General features: G+C 43.6%; 1 protein-coding gene across 4 annotated transcripts in view; it reads right to left on the reverse strand.

The window, feature by feature from the left end:
* Positions 1–268: 268 nt before the first annotated feature.
* LOC115158256 (leucine-rich repeat and immunoglobulin-like domain-containing nogo receptor-interacting protein 3) overlaps positions 269–20081 on the reverse strand; it is a 49127-nt gene continuing 29314 nt past the window's right edge. For all 4 annotated transcript variants that reach the window (XM_029706991.1, XM_029706987.1, XM_029706988.1 and 1 more), the window contains one exon: positions 269–4415. In XM_029706991.1, coding sequence (XP_029562851.1) covers positions 2545–4365 — 1821 coding nt within the window. In that variant the 5' untranslated portion in view covers positions 4366–4415 and the 3' untranslated portion in view covers positions 269–2544. The remainder of the gene's footprint in view (positions 4416–20081) is intronic.

Raw genomic sequence — 20081 nt, forward strand, 5'->3', positions numbered from 1 at the left:
GGGACTGTTGGCGGTGGTGCATTGAGTGAGGGAACAATCTGTGGCGCCAATGACAGCCAAACCAAAGCTAGAAAGAGAGGCAGATGTAGATAGAAACTAGAATACAATTTTAAAAATGTTACCTTCATTTAACTAGGTAAGTCAGTTAAGAACAAATTCTTATTTACAATGACGGCCTACACCGGCTAAACCCAGACTACGCTGGACCAATTGTGCGCTCCCCAATGGGACTCCCAATCATGGCTGGTTGTATACAGCCTGGAATTGAATGGTGTCTGTAGTGATGCCTCAAGCACTGTGATGCAGTGGCTTAGACCGCTGCGCCACTCGGGATCCCCAAATCGCTGATCATGTTACTGTTCATACATTCTAGCTATACTGGAAATATAGAAATACAACATGACATTTTTATACAAAGTGCATCAATTTCATTAACTGGGAAATGTAATTTCAATTAAATTTAAAACAATTAATATTTTAAGTCAATTCGAATTCAAAATTGTCCAAACAGTCAAATTTCAATTCAATTCTAATTCCATAATTTGAAGATTTTTGAAATTCAAATAGAATTCACTCTAAATCCTCCACTTTATGAGTGAATTCAATATTTTAATTGGAATTTTAAATTAAATTGTAATTGACCCTAACCATGGTTAGCACCCTAAATCCAAATAAGATATTAGGATATACACCAAGCATACATAAACTGACCAGGTGAATCCAGGTGAAAGCTATGATCCCTTATTGATGTCAGTTGTTAAACCCACTTCAATCAGTGTGGATGAAGGAGCAACTCAATATTAGGAAGGTGTTCCTGTTTTGTTCACTCAGTGTATTTTGGGAATTTAAATGCATTTTCTCCTGTGCTGCAGATCGATAATAATAATTATGTGCCAGGCACCTGCACAAAGTGCAGAGGGATGATGATTAAATCATTTTTGCCATTAGCAAGTTTACAAAACTTTAGCAATAACTGCTCTTCCAAAAGATACAATGTACTGCTGTTATAATCAAATTCACATTTTACAAATATTTTAAGAACAGCGTAATCTTCGCTTAGTTTCTGATCATATTCTAATTTATCTGCAGAAAGCAAATGATGTCAGCCTTGTGATTTGGGCAATGAAGGCCCTCTAGCACATCCTGGCTCTGTTCCATTGTGACCTCTCTTCTAGCATCCAAGGTCTCTGTTACATTAGCATTTTCCTGCATATCTGAGACTTGGGTCCTGATGAGAAACATTGTCACTGCTGGCCACCAGGCTTCCCACTGCTTACACAAAATAGGAAACTGATCTGATACACTGCATGCTTGTCCTTCATAAGTTGTTTGGAAAGCACAGAAAGGGCGAATCTCTGCGCCAGGCAATATGTGTCGGCTATGAATTAAATTACTGGCTATTACCAGTTAGGATAATTAGACTTAGAATAATCCACATAAAATCTGCCACAATATGAACAACCACAATAGCTTTTAAAGATTACAAAATGTATGACATCTGATGTATATGTCTATCAATCGATACAGTATGAACACTTGTCTTTGGATGAAGCCATCAGACAATGACGAGTTAACAAAGATTATATAGCAAGTTATTCAGAAAATGAGACAACAAATCTGTACACCCAACAACAACCATACAGTATATACAAAACATTTTGTACACCTTTTCACATGTCAGAGGGGGTGCAGTCTGAGAGCAGGTGTATACTATTTACTGAATACACCAGAACGAGGATATCTGAACCCATAGGAAATTGTGTATGGTTTGTGAGTGATCACTCACCTGTACACAAGGTTTCTATATTTTTCGCTTCGTCATTCATGGTACTTTACATAACAAATCCATAAAAAAAATGTTTAACTAGTCAAATGTGTAGCAGCATTTCATGCTTTTGAATGACAGATGAGGTTGGAAGTATCCTGTAATGTAGTTTGCATTAGAAGTCCTTCTGTACGGTGCCCATTGTTATAGCTTGGCAGTGTAGTTTACAGTATAGACTACTGTTGAGTATCAATGTCTGCTATCTACTGTATGCAAGACCTCTACCTGTGTGGTATTGTGGTAGCTGGATCTCAAATCCGCTATAGTGGGAGAATAGATTCAAATTATATCAATTACATGTCCTCCTATGGGAAAACAAATAATATAATCTGTTTAAACGAGTATTTGCATTCAGCGAGCACCCTGTGATTATGTATTCATCAGTGAGGAGGGAGGGTGCACTGCAGAGAGACCAGTGGAGTTGTGCAGGGGTCATGTCAATAGGATTTTGGGACTTCTTTAACTATCATCCAGACTCTTCTGCACAAGATAGACCAATACACAAATAGCAATTGAGAAAAATTGGACTGTACCAAATCAATTTACTTTTTTGTTGTTGATACAGCCATTTACAGATAAAAAAAACGAAGTCTTAGTAATCTGTCTTGGATGAACCTAGTGAGTTGATTTCTGAACTGACAGGGATCAGTATCAAAAAGTCTGAAGTTATTCTGTCCCCGTTTAAGTCTACAAGTAAACAGAGCGGCCCGTTTTCTGTCTCAAATCATCTTCATGTTGAACTTACGGGCCCCTCCCTGTCCGCCACTGGCAGCAGGGCCATCTACCTTTCTGAAGGAGTACTCTACTGAGAAGTTATTCTTGTGCTGCCCCCGGCCCCGGCTCCATGCGAACAGCATCAGGAAACAGAAGACCACCACCCCAAGGAACAAGCAACACCCCATGGCTGTGGATATCAGGATTGTCTTGAGGTCCAAGGTGAACTTGAGGAAGACCTTGGTGTCGTTCAGATTGGTCTCGTTGAGGTCACCTGTGTAGTATGTGCGGTTGGCCATGAGCGCTGCGTCCAGAGGCAGCGCGCTCACGGTCAGCGTGGCAAAGTAGGTGGCGTTACCCCCGGCATTGCTGGCGATGCAGATGTAGGTGCCGCTGTCGGTCACCTGGGCATAGCGGATCTCCAGCGTTCCCTCAGGTAGGACGATGACACGTCCAGTGCTCTTGGTAGTGATCCGACGGCGCTGTGGAGATACCCAGAAGATGATAGGTGTGGGCTCTCCGTCCGCCCGGCACACAAAGGACACTACCTGGCCCTCCCTGGCAGTCACAGGCTGCAACTTCCTGTTGCGTATCTTGGGCTTCTGGCAGGTAAAGTGGTCAAAGAGGGCAGAGTCTGAGAAGGCGCTGAGGGCCCTGCCCTGCACCTCCATGGGTCCCGCACACACTGGGGACTTCCCTTCAAAGTTGAGGGTCTTCCTGCGCTGGAGGATCCAAAGCAGGCGGCAGTCACAGGACAGAGGGTTCCCATCTACACGCAGCGTCTCCAGGGTGTTGACGGACTGGAAGGCGCCCTCCTCCAGGGTTACCAGGGCATTAGTGGACAGGTTAAGCAGGCGGATCTGCCGAAGGCCGCCAAGGGCGTACGGCTGCACCGTCATCAGGTTAGTGTTGACCAGGTGTAGCTCCTTCAGCCGAACCAGGTCCCTAAGGGCCCAGGACTCCAGCACTGAGATGGGATTGTAGGAGAGATTGAGGCTGGTGAGGTGGGCCAGGCTGCGTAGGGCGGCTGTGGGCACAGAGGTGATGTTAGTGTTGGTGATGGACAGCCAAGACAGGTTGAGGCCCTGGAGGCTGTGGGGGGAGATATGTTCCAGGAAGGGCCAATGGTCGATCTCCAGACCCCGCAGCCCGCCCAGCTTACAGAAGTTCTGGTCATCCAGGGAGGAGATGCTGAGGTAGCGCAGGCGCAGAGTGACCAGGCTGCGGAGGTAGGACAGAGACTGGCTGGAGATGGAGGTCAGGTTGCACCTCTCAATGGTGAGCTGCCTCAGACCCACCAGGCCCAGGAAGGCCTTGTTGGAGATGTAGACCAGGTCATTGTCGCCAACCTCCAGGTTCCTCAGGCTCTTTAGGTCCTGGAAGGTGAAGTCCAAAAGGATGACGATCTTGTTCCCACTCAGGTCTAGTGTGGTAAGGTTAGTGAGGCGTGAGAAGGCGCCCATGGGGACCAGTTTGAGCTGGTTCCCCCTCAGCGACAGCACCCTCAGGTTCTGCAAGCTGGAGAAGGCATTGGGCTCCAGGACACTGATGATGTTCTCACTCAGGTCTAGCTCCTCCAGCCGAGGGTAAGAGAGGAGGTCGCCATGCTCCACCCAGCGAAGCATGTTCCCACTCATGTCCAGCAGGCGTGTGTCTGAGGAGATGCTGTCGGGGAGGGCAGACAGGCGCTTGCCTTGGCAGGCCACAGACTTGAGCTTGGCCATGCACTCACAGCGCTGGGGACAGCCTTGGCTCTGAGTGGAGGCCACAGTAGTCATCAGCAGCAGGAGCAGGCCAGGCCACCCCATGCCTGGACCGGCCGCCATGCCCCGGCTCTACCTCCGCACCACTGTGGCTGGATCAGTGCACCAGACACCTGTCGACAGGGAGAGAAAAAGAGAGAGGGGAGAGAGAGACAGATACAAATTAGTGCATCTCTATTCCCTCCAACAGCTGTGATCAGACACTGTAAATGAGTAAAATTACTATTACAGACTTTAATTACCTCTTTAATTAGCTAGTGCTCTGAGCCAGAGTCTCAGAGGATTACACACCATGGGAAACCTGGCCTAAGTTTCCAGTAAATTATTATTCTGTTTCGAGGCACGACCCCAGAAGATAATGAGTGAGAAGTTAATTTACTCATTATGAGTAGGTGAGAAACTGGCGTGATCTAAACATGAGTCTGTCTCACCGACTCATATTGTACCCTGTTTGTCATGCTCCAACATCAACCACACCGCTGGGCAGAAAATCTAGTGAAAATGACTCTTTAGTGTAGCTCTCAGGCAAGATCACACAAGGCTATGACCCAGCGCACAACACTATAATACTTCCATTACATCTCCACATTGTCTCTGTGAGGCTTGAGAGAACTCTGCCTGGATCTCATATAGCAGACCATATGCATCAGAGCGTTAATCCTTTCCTAAATACATCCTTTTCTCCAATTTACCAGGACAATACCTGTGACATGAAACATCCCAGGAATAACTATTGTTATTTACTGCTGCTCTTTAATCATTTGTTATTCTTATCTCTTACTTTTTTGTAGGTATTTTCTTAAAACGGCATTGTTGGTTAAGGGCTTGTAAGTAAGCATTTCACTGTAAGGTTGTTGTATTTGGCGCATGTGACAAATAACATTTGATAACGTGTTCCATAACATAATATTCATTGAATGTTGGGCTTACAGAGGAGTAAATGTATTAAAAACCCATGAGACCTGTCAATCCCATTAGTTTATGTACGAGGAAGTCCCAGAGCCATGTGCTGTGTGTCACCTGAGCACACAGATACTCGACTTACTACAGGCCATAAATGAACACAGTGAAATAATGAACCGAGCAGCAGATGTATGCCTGAGTATGTTTAAACATAGCAACACCCATGAAATATGAAAGCTAAGGTAACTGAGCTAAATGACTACCGCCCTGTAGCACTCACTTCCGTCATCATGAAGTGCTTTGAGAGACTAGTCAAGGATCATATCACCTCCACCCTACCTGTTACCCTAGACCCACTCCAATTTGCTTACCGCCACAATAGGTCCACAGACGACGCAATCGCCATCACACTGCACACTGCCCTAACCCATCTGGACAAGAGGAATACCTATGTAAGAATGCTGTTCATCGATTACAGCTCAGCATTTAACACCATAGTACCCTCCAAACTCGTCATTAAGCTCGAGACCCTGGGTCTCGACCCCGCCCTGTGCAACTGGATCCTGGACTTCCTGACAGGCCGCCCCCAGTTGGTGAGGGTAGGTAACAACATCTCCACCCCGCTGATCCTCAAAACTGGGTCCCCACAAGGGTGCGTTCTCAGCCCTCTCCTGTACTCCCTGTTCACCCATGACTGCGTGGCCATGCACTCCTCCAACTCAATCATCAAGTTTGCAGATGACACTACAGTGGTAGGCTTGATTACCAACAACGACGAGACAGCCTACAGGGAGAAGGTGAGGGCCCTCAGAGTGTGGTGTCAGGAAAATAACCTCACACTCAATGTCAACAAAACAAAGGAGATGATCGTGGACTTCAGGAAACAGCAGAGGGAACAGCCCCCTATCCACATCGATGGGACAGTAGTGGAGAGGGTGAAGAGTTTTCAGTTCCTCGGTGTACACATCACGGACAAACTGAAATGGTCCACCCACACAGACAGTGTGGTGAAGAAGGCGCAACAGCGTCTCTTCAACCTCAGGAGGCTGAAGAAATTCGGCTTGTCACCAAAAACACTCAAACTTTTACAGATGCACAATCGAGAGCATCCTGTCGGGCTGTATCACCGCCTGGTACGGCAGCTGCTCCGCCCATGACCGGAAGGCTCTCCAGAGGGTAGTGAGGTCTGCACAACACATCACCGGGTGCAAACTACCTGCCCTCCAGGACACCTACACCACCCGATGTCACAGGAAGGCCAAAAAGATCATCAAGGACAACAACCACCCGAGCCACTGCCTGTTCACCCCGCTAACATCCAGAAGGCGAGGTCAGTACAGGTGCATCAAAGCTGGGACCGAGAGACTGAAAAACAGCTTCTATCTCAAGGCCATCAGACTGTTAAACAGCCATCACTAACATTGAGTGGCTGCTGCCAACATACTGACTCAACTCCACCCACTTTAATAATGGAAAAATTGATGTAATCAATTTATCACTAGCCACTTTATATTATATACTTACCCTACATTACTCATCTCTTATGTATATACTGTACCATCTACTGCATCTTGCCATCTGATGTAATTAAATGTACCACTAGCCACTTTAAACAATGCCACTTTATATAATGTTCTCATACCCTACATTACTCATCTCTTATGTATATACTGTACTCTATACCATCTACTGCATCTTGCCATCTTGATGTAATGTATCACTAACCACTTTAAACAATGTCACTTCATATGTTTTCATACCCTACAATACTCATCTCATATGTATATACTGTACTCCATACCATCTATTACATATTGCCTATGCCGTTGGGCCATCACTCATTTATATATTTTTCTGTACATATTTGTATTCATTCCTTTACACTTGTGTGTATAAGGTAGTTGTTGTGGAATTGTTAGGTTATATGACTTGTTAGATATTACTGCATGGTCGGAACTAGAAGCACAAGCATTTCGCTACACTTGCATTAACACCTGCTAACCATGTGTATGTGACAAATAAATTTGATTTGATTTGATATGCACTCAACACACAGTGCTATAAATGTATGAATCAATTATAGACTGAAATGTTTCTACAGTTCCAGTGTAATGTAAAGTCCTTTGGGGGGGTTATTAGTAAGAATTCAGTGAACTCTAACACTGAGTTAGAGTCTCCTCACCTCTGACACAATATCATATGCACACCCAACCCCAACCCCCTCACACATCACACACACCACAGGGAGATGATCAGAGAGGAGCAGTGACACTCGAGAGGAAACAAAAAATGTCTGATGATGTTCAACTCCCACAAGCTGCTGTTTCAGATTACTTAATCATTCTTTTCATGTTCCTAAGATTTACACGCTCTACTTTCAAATGATCTCAAGACGTAGAGAATAAGTATACCCATTAGTCAACCTGTCAGCCTAAAACTGATCACTTATTCTGATCGGTTTAAAGGGAGAAATGTGTTTGTACAGTAGACTATAGCTTTGAAGAGACACAGGAAATAGTTTCAGATTACAGTAATCCTCAAACGCATGTGAACAAAACGACGAGTATAATAGGACATTTTTAGGGCAGCAGTTTGCAAATGCTATCTTGCCAGGCTAAATTATTTTTGGCAGGCTCGGAGGTCCTTTGATTTTCTTTCCTCGGCAACAGGACTTAGAGGCACATCGTTGCCCAAACCAAGTCATCCCAACAAAGCGCTCGGACTCACCTCTGGTTCAAAATAATCCACTTCTCACATATGTTATTGTCATTTCAGCTGAGTAAGAATACTCCCACCTATAGAGCCCCTCCACAGAGCACCCCTCCCAAAAGTCAAGAGTAAATAAACTCACAGGTCACGTGATCATACCTCCTTTGACCCCATATCTGGTGGCACTAACAAGCCCCCACCGACCAGCACATGGACCGACCCTGTACTGTTGTTCTGTAGCAGGTGGTGAGTGTGGGTTCTTACAGGACAATTAGCTCCAACACAGGAGGACTGAGCTGGGAGAGTTAGCTGGTGTGTCCGTCAGGGCTGGTCCCTGCAAGTGTCTCTTACAGAGCAGGTGTCAATTGTTAGAGTGAGGGGGAGTTGTTAGTGCTGTCTTAGGACGTGATTAATGGACTGACTATAACTTCTCCAACTGTCCACACAACACATACCAATTGCCATTTAAATGTTACTGCCTCGTCTTGGGAAGCCCATACACTATGTGTAATTGTGAATTAATAAATGAATGAGGTCCTTTACAGCAAAATAAGATTATGGTGTACTTGTCTTGTTAGCATATCTTTCTGTGTGTATTTACATGGTCCAAGAACATATTTTTTGCTCTGCGAGCAGAACCTTTGAAGTTTTCAAATTCATCAAATTTAAGCTGCACTGGTATGAACAACGGGAGTCTAATATCATAAGTCAATCCTCCGAACGTGGGCCGATGTAAAAACGAATGAATAAGATATGAAATCATTGCACTCATAGGAGGCACACGGCCAGACTGATAGTTCTCCCGTTTCTCCTACAGGGACCATACTATACAGTGCCAGCCAGATAAACACAGACAGACAGACAGCGGAGTGGGTGGACACAGTGACCCTGAACTCATCACTTCTCTGACCGGAGCCCAATTACCCAGCAGCCACTGGAAACACCCAGAGAGACTCCAGCAAAGTGTGACTTCTCAGCTCCAAAGTACCGAGCACAGGTTAGCAACAGAGACAGATTTAGAATATGGAGTGGGTTGTGTAGCGCAGGGGCAGGGCCCACTGTGACTGTGATGTTGCCCCCAACACCGTTCCCATCTTTGCTTCTCCTTGTTCACCTGTGTTTGCGTAATGGCTATTAGTGGACAAAATGGATGGCAAATTAAGCAAATGTGCTGATTAGACGAGCTGTTTCCCAAACAACGTCTGTCCGTCCTTTCTTTCTGATACCAGTTCATAGTTATGGAGTGTGAAGCCTCCACATTTTGAAACATGACAGATATTCAGAGAGGATCCGAGAGAGGGGGCTCTGCCAAATCAAGCACATTACTCACCATGGGTCAGTGAGTCCACTGTAATATAATGTCATGTAATGCAAGCAGCATCAAACCTCTCCACAGGAGAACTGAGGTAGTTGTTTATGTTACTACGGACTCTCATCCTTGACTACAGTAGGTGTTCTGAAAAAATAACAGGAAATTATTTCAGGAAAAAAAATTCAACCCACTCAATATCTCACACCTAACATAACAGGGTTTAATGGAATCAATGTAGTTCAATCCCTGAAACAAAGTTATTTCTCTGAATATCTCTCTCATACATCAGCAACTGGGCCACTGGGTTGAATTGACTTGGTGTGTATAATCCGGGGAGTTGCCGGAGTGATGATGATGATAATGTGTAGGCTGCTTAGCAATAGCTAGAGAGAGGTGTGGGTAGCGCTCTTCAGCAGGCAGCACATCATCATCTAATCTCTCCAGTGTTTCCACTGCAAGTGACGGACTTGTATCGATTTCAGCTCCACCACCATGAACACTCACACTTTACATAAGCATGTCCTCCTCAGTCTGAAACAGCACTCATCTATGAGGTACCATCAGTAGCAGTAATACCAAAGATATTTATAACTAACCCAAGATAGTTCACCTGTGTCGTTTACAGTGGGAGCAAATTAAGCATAGTGGGCAGAACAAAGCCAAGCACGAGCTAGAGAGATCATATTGAAGCATTGTGACCTGTATTTGCATATTTCCGTTAGGGAACGCCTCCTCTGGGAAGTGCGCACGTGCACAAACTCAAGTCGACCTTGCACTCCGACACATCGCAATATTTTGAAAATTTAGCAAAGCGTCAAGTCTATGAAACATTGTGCACTGTGTTCGTAACAGATTCTAGTTTTGGGAACAGAAAATGTATTGAGATCAAATGTTTCATTGATGAGATTATTTGCAGAATGTCGGCACCTGGCATAGCAGGCCAGCCTGAAGATTTATTCTCCGGGTGGGCTCTATTCCCCAGGATGCCACCTCGTAGCCCCATGATAGATCACTTCTGCACAACCAGCCTGGGCCCTGGGCCCCCCACAGCAGGCAAGGACACCCTTCCACCACTGGAGGACAGCAAGCCAGGGGCAGTCTGGGGGCCCAATGTGGACAGTATGGTGACATGGCAGATCGGGGAAAGATGGAAGTGGAGGTAAATAGCAAAAACACGTGTGTTTTTGTCCTCAGGCGATATGCAAAGTAGTGTTACTGATGTCTGCTCAGTCATGGATGTCATCTCATTATGTTCATGAGTCTTCAGGCTTTATAGAGGTACAGCTTTCTATTAAAATCATCAGGGATGACTTTCAATCATGTGGAGAAACCCAATGGCACACAGAGGACAGAGGTAAGACTTTGTCCAACATGCATATTTGATGACGAGGAAACGGTGGGGGCTTATACGTGAGGGGTTCTCAAGACAGCCGCTGAATAATTGAAAAAATCTCACTTTCCAGTCATGACCCACTGACACAGAGACAGTGACCTTACCTGGCTCATTAGACCCCCATCACTACCACCGCTGACACACAATAGATTATAGATGGGTGGATATGGATACTGTATGTATACTAGATCCATAGACAAGACAATGGTCCAGACCAGCCCCTTCACCAGCAACCAGGTGTTGGCTTTCCAATAAGGCCTGGGACTGAGGTTAGACCCTGGGACTGAGGTTAGACCCTGGGACTGAGGTTAGACCATAGTGTCATATGGATATTCTTAGTCTTTTCCTCCATTTCAAAGTTATTTACAATCAGAATATTGTGTAGACGATGATGTTTACATTGACTATAAAGGGGTATAGTTGCAGTAGGCCTACCTCATTGTTGGGTGGCAAAGGGTAAGCTGACACTTTCAATGGGCAGCATATCGCTCTGAGGTAAAGCTGGGACAACATGAGGTCCTTGACAAACACTTCCAAAACAATCTATCCCTCTAAGCAAAGTCAGTTCGAGCTAACACCATAGTTGTTGCTCAAAAGAACATTAAGTTACAGTAAATGTCACTCTCCAATGACCCACACTCCATCACCGTAATGCTACATGACATATCCTCTCGAGTCACACATCATGTCACGCCAATATGACTCAAAACAATAACATTTTCTCTCATGCAATAAGGGGTGTGTTCGTAAATTGCCTTCAGTGTCAGAGGGTGCTCTGGGCCATTTATAAATTCAGAGGGTTGAGACACTTGTGGCTGTGCTCTCCAGATGTGGGTGTAGGCAGGCGGGGTGAGTAGCGTTGCAGTCAGTGACAGAGGGTCGTATAGAGACAGAGGACTGAGCTTTGGTACAGTAAATAAGTCAGCCATGTGTGGCACCCGAGGCATGTGGGCACCGCCGCTGGCAGTAGGACTCTAAAATAAACATCTTCTCCCTAAAGCCCCAAGAGTCTGTCAACCCTCTCTGGGGACAGGCCCAGACCTGTTACACAACATCAACACAGATACAGAGATGGAGGGAGGACGACATGCAGATAATGCAACCCTACATCTTCATCAGAGGAAAAACAAGTAGTAGACTATATGAAATAATGGGGATATAGGTGTGTGTGTAGCTACAGTTGAAGTTGGAAGTTTACATACGCCTTAGCCAAATACATTTAAACTCAGTTTTTCACAATTCCTGACATTTAATCCTAGTAATAATTCCCTGTCTTAGGTCAGTTAGGATCACCACTTTATTTTAAGAATGTGAAATGTCAGAATAATAGTAGAGAGAATTATTTATTTCAGCTTTTATTTCTGTCATTGCATTCCCAGTGGGTCAGAAGTTTACATACACTCAATTAGTATTTGGTAGCATTGCCTTTAAATTGTTTAACTTGGGTCAAACGTTTCGGGTAGCCTTCCACAAGCTTCCCACAATAAGTTGGGTGAATTTTGGCCCATTCCTCCTGACAGAGCTGGTTTAACTGAGTCAGGTTTGTAGGCCTACTTACTCGCACACGCTTTTTCAGTTCTGCCCACATACTTTCTATGGGATTGAGGTCAGGGCTTTGTGATGGCCACTCCAATACCTTGACTTTGTTATCTTTAAGTCATTTTGCCACAACTTTGGAAGTATGCTTGGGGTCATTGTCCCATTCGCGTCCAAGCTTTAATTTCCTGACTGATGTCTTGAGATGTTGCTTCAATATATCCACATAATTTTCCTTCCTCATGATTCCATATATTTTGTGAAGTGCACCAGTCCCTCCTGCTGCAAAGCACCCCCACAACATGATGCTGCCACCCCCGTGTTTCACAGTTGGGATGGTGTTCTTCGGCTTGCAAGCATCCCCCTTTTTCCTCCAAACATAGCGATGGTCATTATGGGCAAACAGTTCTATTTTTGTTCATCAGACCAGAGGACATTTCTCCAAAATGTACGATCTTTGTCCCCATGTGCAGTTGCAAACCATAGTCTGTCTTTTTTATGGCAGTTTTGGAGCAGTGGCTTCTTCCTTGTTGAGCGGCCTTTCAGTTTATGTCTATATAGGACTCGTTTTATTGTGTATATAGATACTTCTGTACCCGTCCCCTCCAGCATCTTCACAAGGTCCTTGTTGTTCTGGGATTGATTTGCACTTTTCTCACCAAAGTACGTTCATCTCTAGGAGACAGAACGCGTCTCCTTCCTGAGCGATATGACGGCTGCGTGGTCCCATGGTGTTTATACCTGCGTACTATTGTTTGTACAGATAAACGTGGTACCTTCAGGCGTTTGGAAATCGCTCCCAAGGATGAACCAGACTTGTGGAGGTTCATAATGTTTTTCCGAAGTCTTGGCTGATTTCTTTTGATTTTTCCATGATGTCAAGCAAAGAGGCACTGAGTTTGAAGGTAGGTCTTGAAATACATCCACAGGTACACCTCCAATTGACTCATATTATGTAAATTAGCCTATCAGAAGCTTCTAAAGCCATGACATAATTTATTGGAATTTTTCAAGCTGTTTAAAGGCACAGTCAACTTAGTGTATGTTAACTTCTGAGCCACTGGAATTGTGATACAGTGAATTATAAGTGAAATAATTTGTCTGTAAACAATTGTTGGAAAAATTACTTGTGTCATGCACAAAGTAGATGTCTTAACCGGCTTGCCAAAACTATAGTTTGTTAACAATAAATTTGTGGAGGGGTTGAAAACAAATTTTAATGACTCCAACCTAAGTGTATGTAAACTTCCAACTTCAACTGAATATAGTGCACGGATATCTGGGAATCTTGCCGTATTAAAGCAGAGAAAATAGAATTTCCTCTTGTAGCCTCTGATTGCTATTAAGTTATAGTAGAACATCATTTGGAAAGTACTCTGTCATTGAAAAGCACTTTCATCAAGTACCAAATGTAATGACTTTGAAACATCCATTACTCCATGGTCCTTTATGATCATAGCAAGTGGCTTTTTGTCAAGCGCTCTGATTGTTTAAGTATTCATGGCATCCGTTCAACCACGCTGAAATACCATCATTCTATTTCCATTTCCTGTCGAGGAATTATAAACTAAAATATATTTAATCGCTTATTACGTGTGGCAGAATAATTGCTAATTATTCCAGGTAACTAAATCTTTAGCCAGAAAAAGACATGATGACATTGAGGATGAAGGAGAGGAGCTTTACAACTGCATAAGGCTGTCCATTGATTTCTATCAGGGGGCCAGAGTGCACTGTACAATGCAGGACTGTATAGATTGCTTGGAGGCAGGATGGTGAAGTGGCTGCCACAGAGTGAAGGTGAGTGTGAGCTGCCATCTTGCTTGGCATTCACCCTTCCTTGGCTGGCCTCACTGCCCTGTCAAGATCCATCCCTTCACCCGGGTTGGGCATTGCCTGTGGGATTCACTTGGCGTAGATGCAGAGATGGGGCATATGAGGCCACTCTAACACTTGATTACACACATTCACAGACTATCAGTCCCATCAACACTCACACTCACATTCACACTCATGCACAAATGCACAGTCCGCACCCTTATGACACACATACACACACACTGTATTTCCCTATGCCTCCATCTCCTGTGCAGTCAGCATGACTGTGACTGTTCCCTCTAAAGGTCAGGAAGAGTCCTTATTTGCAAACACATCCACATTGTTCTAATGAAGGTGGGTCTCTGGAATCCCAGAACGCCACAGAACACTCCCTCTGTGTTTCCTGTGCTCTGATTGGTGCAACAGACAGTGCAGTGACACGTAACAGGCTGTGTAATCCGGATGGGACCTACAGGCGTTCTGTGTCCTTCTCATCACCTCCATTAGGGTTTCTCTGACTCTCCGTCCTTCAGTCTATTGCTTTCACTGCTAGCAAATCAACCAGGGCAATTAAGCACAATTTACAGGAGTCAATGAGCATCCGAGAAGGTTACGGATGGTTCTTCCTTTAGCTTATGTCAGTAAAGTGAGAAATGTGAGTCAGATGGTGAGGAGTCAAACAGAGAGTCAGTAACATGATCTCATAGCTACATGCACATTTCTCAAACATCTATGATGATTGGCAAGCTAGTGTTTAGGCCATCCAATAATGCATTCAAAATCAAAACTCCTTGAGGAAGTGTTCTGCCAGAGGGAGCGATGTGTAAATTGAAAGTAATCCCTTTCCTCTTGCCCGGCCAAATGGATTCAAACTCATTCATCACTCAGAAGTAGTGGGAATGTTTAATAGGCCATGACATCTCCAGAAGAGAAGGTCCAATTAGATGCTGAAGTGAGAAGAGAGAGAATGCTGAGGTAGGTAGTTACAATGAGACAAGGAGACAGCTAAGACAGTGTAGAAATATGTCTGCTACTCATCCATTAGCTTTATCAAGCTCAGCCATCCATGCTGTGTAGGAGAAGACTACCTAACAGAGCAGACTGGTCTCATAGACTAGACGTAGCATAGTAAACGTAAATCCAGGACACTCAAATTACACTGATCAAAAATATAAATGCAACATGTAAAGTGTTGGTCCCATGTTTCCTGAGCTGAAATAAAAGATCCCATCCCTGTTAGTGAGCATTTCTCCTTTGCCAATATAATCCAACCACCTGCGTGCAATTGGCATGTTGACTGCAGGAATGTCCACCAGAGCTGTTGCCAGAGAATGTAATGTTAATTTCTCTACTATAAGCCGCCCCCAACTTAGTTTTAGAGAATTTGGCAGTTCGTCCAACCGGCCTCACAACTACAGACCACCTGTAACCACGCCAGCCCAGGACCTCCACATCTGGCTTCTTCATTTGCGGGATCATCTGAGACCAGCCACCCAGACAGCTGATGAAACTGTGGGTTTGCACAACTGAATAATTTCTGCACAAACTGTCAGAAATCGTCATTTGTGTGCTCGTCGTTCTCACCAGACTCTTGACCTGACTGCAGTTGGCGTCATAACCGACTGTTCCAGTTCCTGCCAATATCCAGAAACTTCGCACAGCCATTGAACCTTCCACAGGCCACAATCAACAGCCTGATCAACTGTATGTGAAGGAGATGTCTCGCGCTGCATGAGGGAAATGGTGGTCAAACTGACTAGTTTTCTGATCTACGCCTCTACTTTTTTTTAAGGTATCTGTGACCAACAGATGCATATCTGTATTCCCATTCATGTGAAATCCATTGATTAGGACCTAATGAATTTATTTAAACTGAACTGTAACTCAGTAAAATCTTTGAAATTGTTGCATGTTGCATTCATGTTGCATTCATGTTGCAAAACTAAAGGAAGGAGGGTGGGTGGTTGGTTGGTTGGGCATATAACGCAAACGTCTAGCTGCGTGTTCGAATCTCATCACGGACAACTTCAGCAGTTTAGCTAATTAGCAACTACTTACTACTTTTTAGGTACTTTGCGACTACTTAGCATGTTAGCGAACCCTTTCCCAGATCCTAGCCCTAACCCTTTTAGCTAACACTAACCTTAATCCTAACCTTAACCACTAACCCCCTACTCATTCCATGGAGTGCCGAGTGTCTGCGGGTTTTCACTCCTCCATTGTACTTGATTGATCAATTAAGGTCACTAATTAGTAAAGAACTCCCCTCACCTGGTTGTCTAGGTCTTAAATGAAAGGAAAAACCGAAAATTCGCAGACACTAGGCCCTCCATGGAATGAGTTTGACACACTTGCCTTAAAGTTGACGTTACCCAGCTACCTAACGTTAGCCACCTAGCCAAAGGTAGCCACCTAGCCAACATTAGGCACAACAAATTAGAATTCGTAACATCATAAGTTTAACAAATTCATTAAATGTTGTACATTTTGCAAATTCATAACATATCATACGAATTGTAATTCATACAAAATGGATGATGGACATTCACAAATTAACATACCATACAAAAAGTAACATATCATACTAAATGGAGTGTTTTGGATTTACATCCAGAATAATGCGAAATGCACTTAATACACGTTGAACAGAGCTATAGGGCATTTCCATCTGAAAGGACCCATGAGAACCAACATGTGAAATTCATAGGAGCATGTCAAATTGGACATCAAATGAAAGTTAAGAGTCTATATTTTGGAGAAATGAAGGTATATATACACATTTCAACCACTTTCCATACTAAATATTTGGAATAAGCAGGCTTTGATTTCTGGTCAAACAGATGGAAAAGGGGTCTTAGACAACATCTTACCAGAAATTCTGGTAATTTTTGTTTCATCAGACCAGAGGACATTTCTCCAAAATGTACCATCTTTGTCCCCATGTGCAGTTGCAAACCGTAGTCTTCCTTGCTGAGCGGCCCTTCAGGTTATGTTGATATAGGACTCGTTTTACTGTGGATATAGATACTTTTGTTCCTGTTTCCTCCAGCATCTTCACAAGGTCCTTTGGTGTTGTTCTGGGATTGATTTGTACTTTTTTCACCAAAGTACGTTCATCTCTAGGAGACATGAACACATCTCCTTCCTGAGCGGTATGATGGCTGCGTGGTCCCATGGTGTTTATACTTGCGTACTATTGTTTGGACAGATGAACGTGGTACCTTCAGGCGTTTGGAAATTGCTCCCAAGGATGAACCTGACTTGTGCAGGTCTACAATTCTTTTCTGAGGTCTTGGCTGATTTATTTTGATTGTCTCATGATGTCAAGCAAAGAGGCACTGAGTTTGAAGGTAGGCCTTGAAATACATCCACAGGTATACCTCCAATCGCCTCAAATGATGTCAATTAGCCTATCAGAAGCTTCTAAAGTCATGACATCATTTTCTGGAATTTTCCAAGCTGTTTAAAGGCACAGTCAACCTAGTGTATGTCAACTTCTGAGCCACTGGAATTGTGATACAGTGAATTATAAGTGAAATAATCTGTCTGTAAACAATTGTTGAAAAAATTACTTGTGTCATGTACAAAGTAGATGTCCTAACCGACCTGCCAAAACTATAGTTTGTTAACAAGCAATGTGTGGAGTTGTTGAAAAACGAATTTTAATGACTCCAACCTAAGTGTATGTAAACTTCCGACTTCAACTGTACATGACACAAGTCCAATTATCAAACTTACGCTTAACTGAGCTCTGAAGGATAATAATTTACTCTCAGTAAGATCTGTATTCCAGTGCTACTTGTACATACAATGCATTCCAACAGTGTAATAGCCTATTATAAGAGGGGAGTGATTTTGTCCTTATAATGAAGCCTCAAGGGGCCTGCGAAGAAAAAGCTAACCTGGCATTTACTATGGTAACCCAACCTGATCAGGTAGACTCTCAGAGTATGAAATTCAAATAATGTATTTGAAATATGACTGATGATGCGTTTCCCTCTTAAGTGACAAAGGATTTCACTCAGATGAATTAAACACAGAAGTTGTAATCCACAAAATCATGGCACATAAGGGAAATACATACTAACACTTCAAAATAAACAATTTACAATATGATCTCACTCACAACAGCCTTCCACATAGATTCTTATATATCTCTACTGAATTAAAAAGCTATTCATTGAGAGAATCGAAGTACCTTTGAAGTTAATGGTCTTACACTGCTCTATTTCCAACTGGCAGAAAGGTTTAATCTCCATAGAGGACCAGATGTCTGATTGGTATCAAGGTCGATTCAAAACAATTTCAAGCAAACTATGTCAAAAACATACTTTATAAAGAAAACCGAAGTGATGTGAAATCAACATCTTGTCCACTGATGGCACGTCTTGGGGAGGGGACTTTGGTTGTCAAGATTGAGTGGTTTGTGGGACACAGTGGTCCTGCAGCAGACTGGCAACCTGCAGCCCTGACCTTGGGTGAGGAGGGTGGGAGGAGGGGGAGAGAAGGAGGAAGGGGTAGAAGGTGGCAGAAGGGCAGAGTGGAGGAGTAAAGGGCAAAAGTAGAGACGGGAGAGAGGGAGTAGAGGAGGTGGGCATGGCCACAGGGGGCCCCAGGGGTCAACACTGCACCAGAGGGGCTTACAAGCTGGGCTCTCATCACCAACAACATAGAGAGCACCCGATATTCCAGCCCTCACCCACCTGAAAAGGTCACTCACAAGCTGCTGGTGCAGTAAGTCTCAAAAAGCAAAGCAGAATAGGTCACCTGATTCCCCTCATGCAGTAGCCTAATGCTTGTTAGCTCAGTGACAGGGCAACAGCATGAGATACAGAAGGCTATTTTAGTATATATTAGATTTTTGCTTGTTATTCTGTTGCACAACAATGATTCCTTATGGAGGATGTTATGGACGTACAACATATTTATTTAGCTTTGTCTTTGCTCTTCAGATAAAAATGTGATCCATAGAAACATTTTTTTGGGAAATAGTGCAGTTCAGACAATAACAACTACTACTACTGACCAATTATAAAAAATTGACACACACAGATCTGAGGCATACTGAGAAGGATTATGATATACTGTTATTGTGATAGAACATAGGACTGTGTTGTCCATATTTCAGCCTGGGTATGTTTGCCTGGTTTACTTCAGTGTACTCTGTTTAATCCTGTGGTGTTCTGGCTGCCCGGCCCACTCTGCCTCCTACACCCCTGGTAATCTCACCGCTTCCAAGACAGATGGCTGTTGGGTACAGCTGGCAGGCTCTCTAGGAAATTGAGACCACACAGAAAGCTGTCTAAACACCGGAACAAAAGGTTAAACATCCCAAATTGTTTCCCTGCTCTGCTGTCTGCAGCCTCCACTGCAAGGCTTTAGTGACAGGACAGTTTGGGAGAATTAAGTTGGAGGCAAAAAAATGTATCCCTCGGGGAGGGAACTCACCTGACCCAATCACAAGAGACATGTAGCACTGTGAGTCTGCGGGGAGATAGGTGTCTGATGTAAACTGTTTGAACTGGGTGGAGCCAAACGCACGTTTGGACTGCTGCTCTGACATTGCTCGTCCATATATTTATACATTGTTAATTTTACTTCGACTTGTGTGTATTGTGAAATTGTTAGATTTTACACCCGCAATAACATCTGCTAAACATGTGTATGTGACCAATAACATCTGCTAAACATGTGTATGTGACCAATAACATCTGCTAAACATGTGTATGTGACCAATAACATCTGCTAAACATGTGTATGTGACCAATAACATCTGCTAAACATGTGTATGTGACCAATAAAGTTTGACACATCCAGTCCAACAGGCAATTATTGTGATATAGTTGTAATAAAAATAGCATTTAGCTTTTTGTTTGTTCACCATAAAAAGAAGAAGAGGGTCCACTTCACAGACCAGCATTGATGTTATATTTTGCTATGAGGTAATGTTGTTGGGAAATTTGTTTGTTTAGTGAGTTATTCTCTGAGTGTTAATAATGTCTATTTCTTGATAAAGCCAAATAATGAGGTTTTCATGCCAATGCTATTTGGCAAGATTACGCTAATTACACTAATTGCTAATGCAATTAAGAGCCACAGAAAACATTG

Source organism: Salmo trutta, chromosome 22 (genome assembly GCF_901001165.1).
Source record: "Salmo trutta chromosome 22, fSalTru1.1, whole genome shotgun sequence".
In the NCBI taxonomy this organism is placed as follows: Eukaryota; Metazoa; Chordata; class Actinopteri; order Salmoniformes; family Salmonidae; genus Salmo; species Salmo trutta.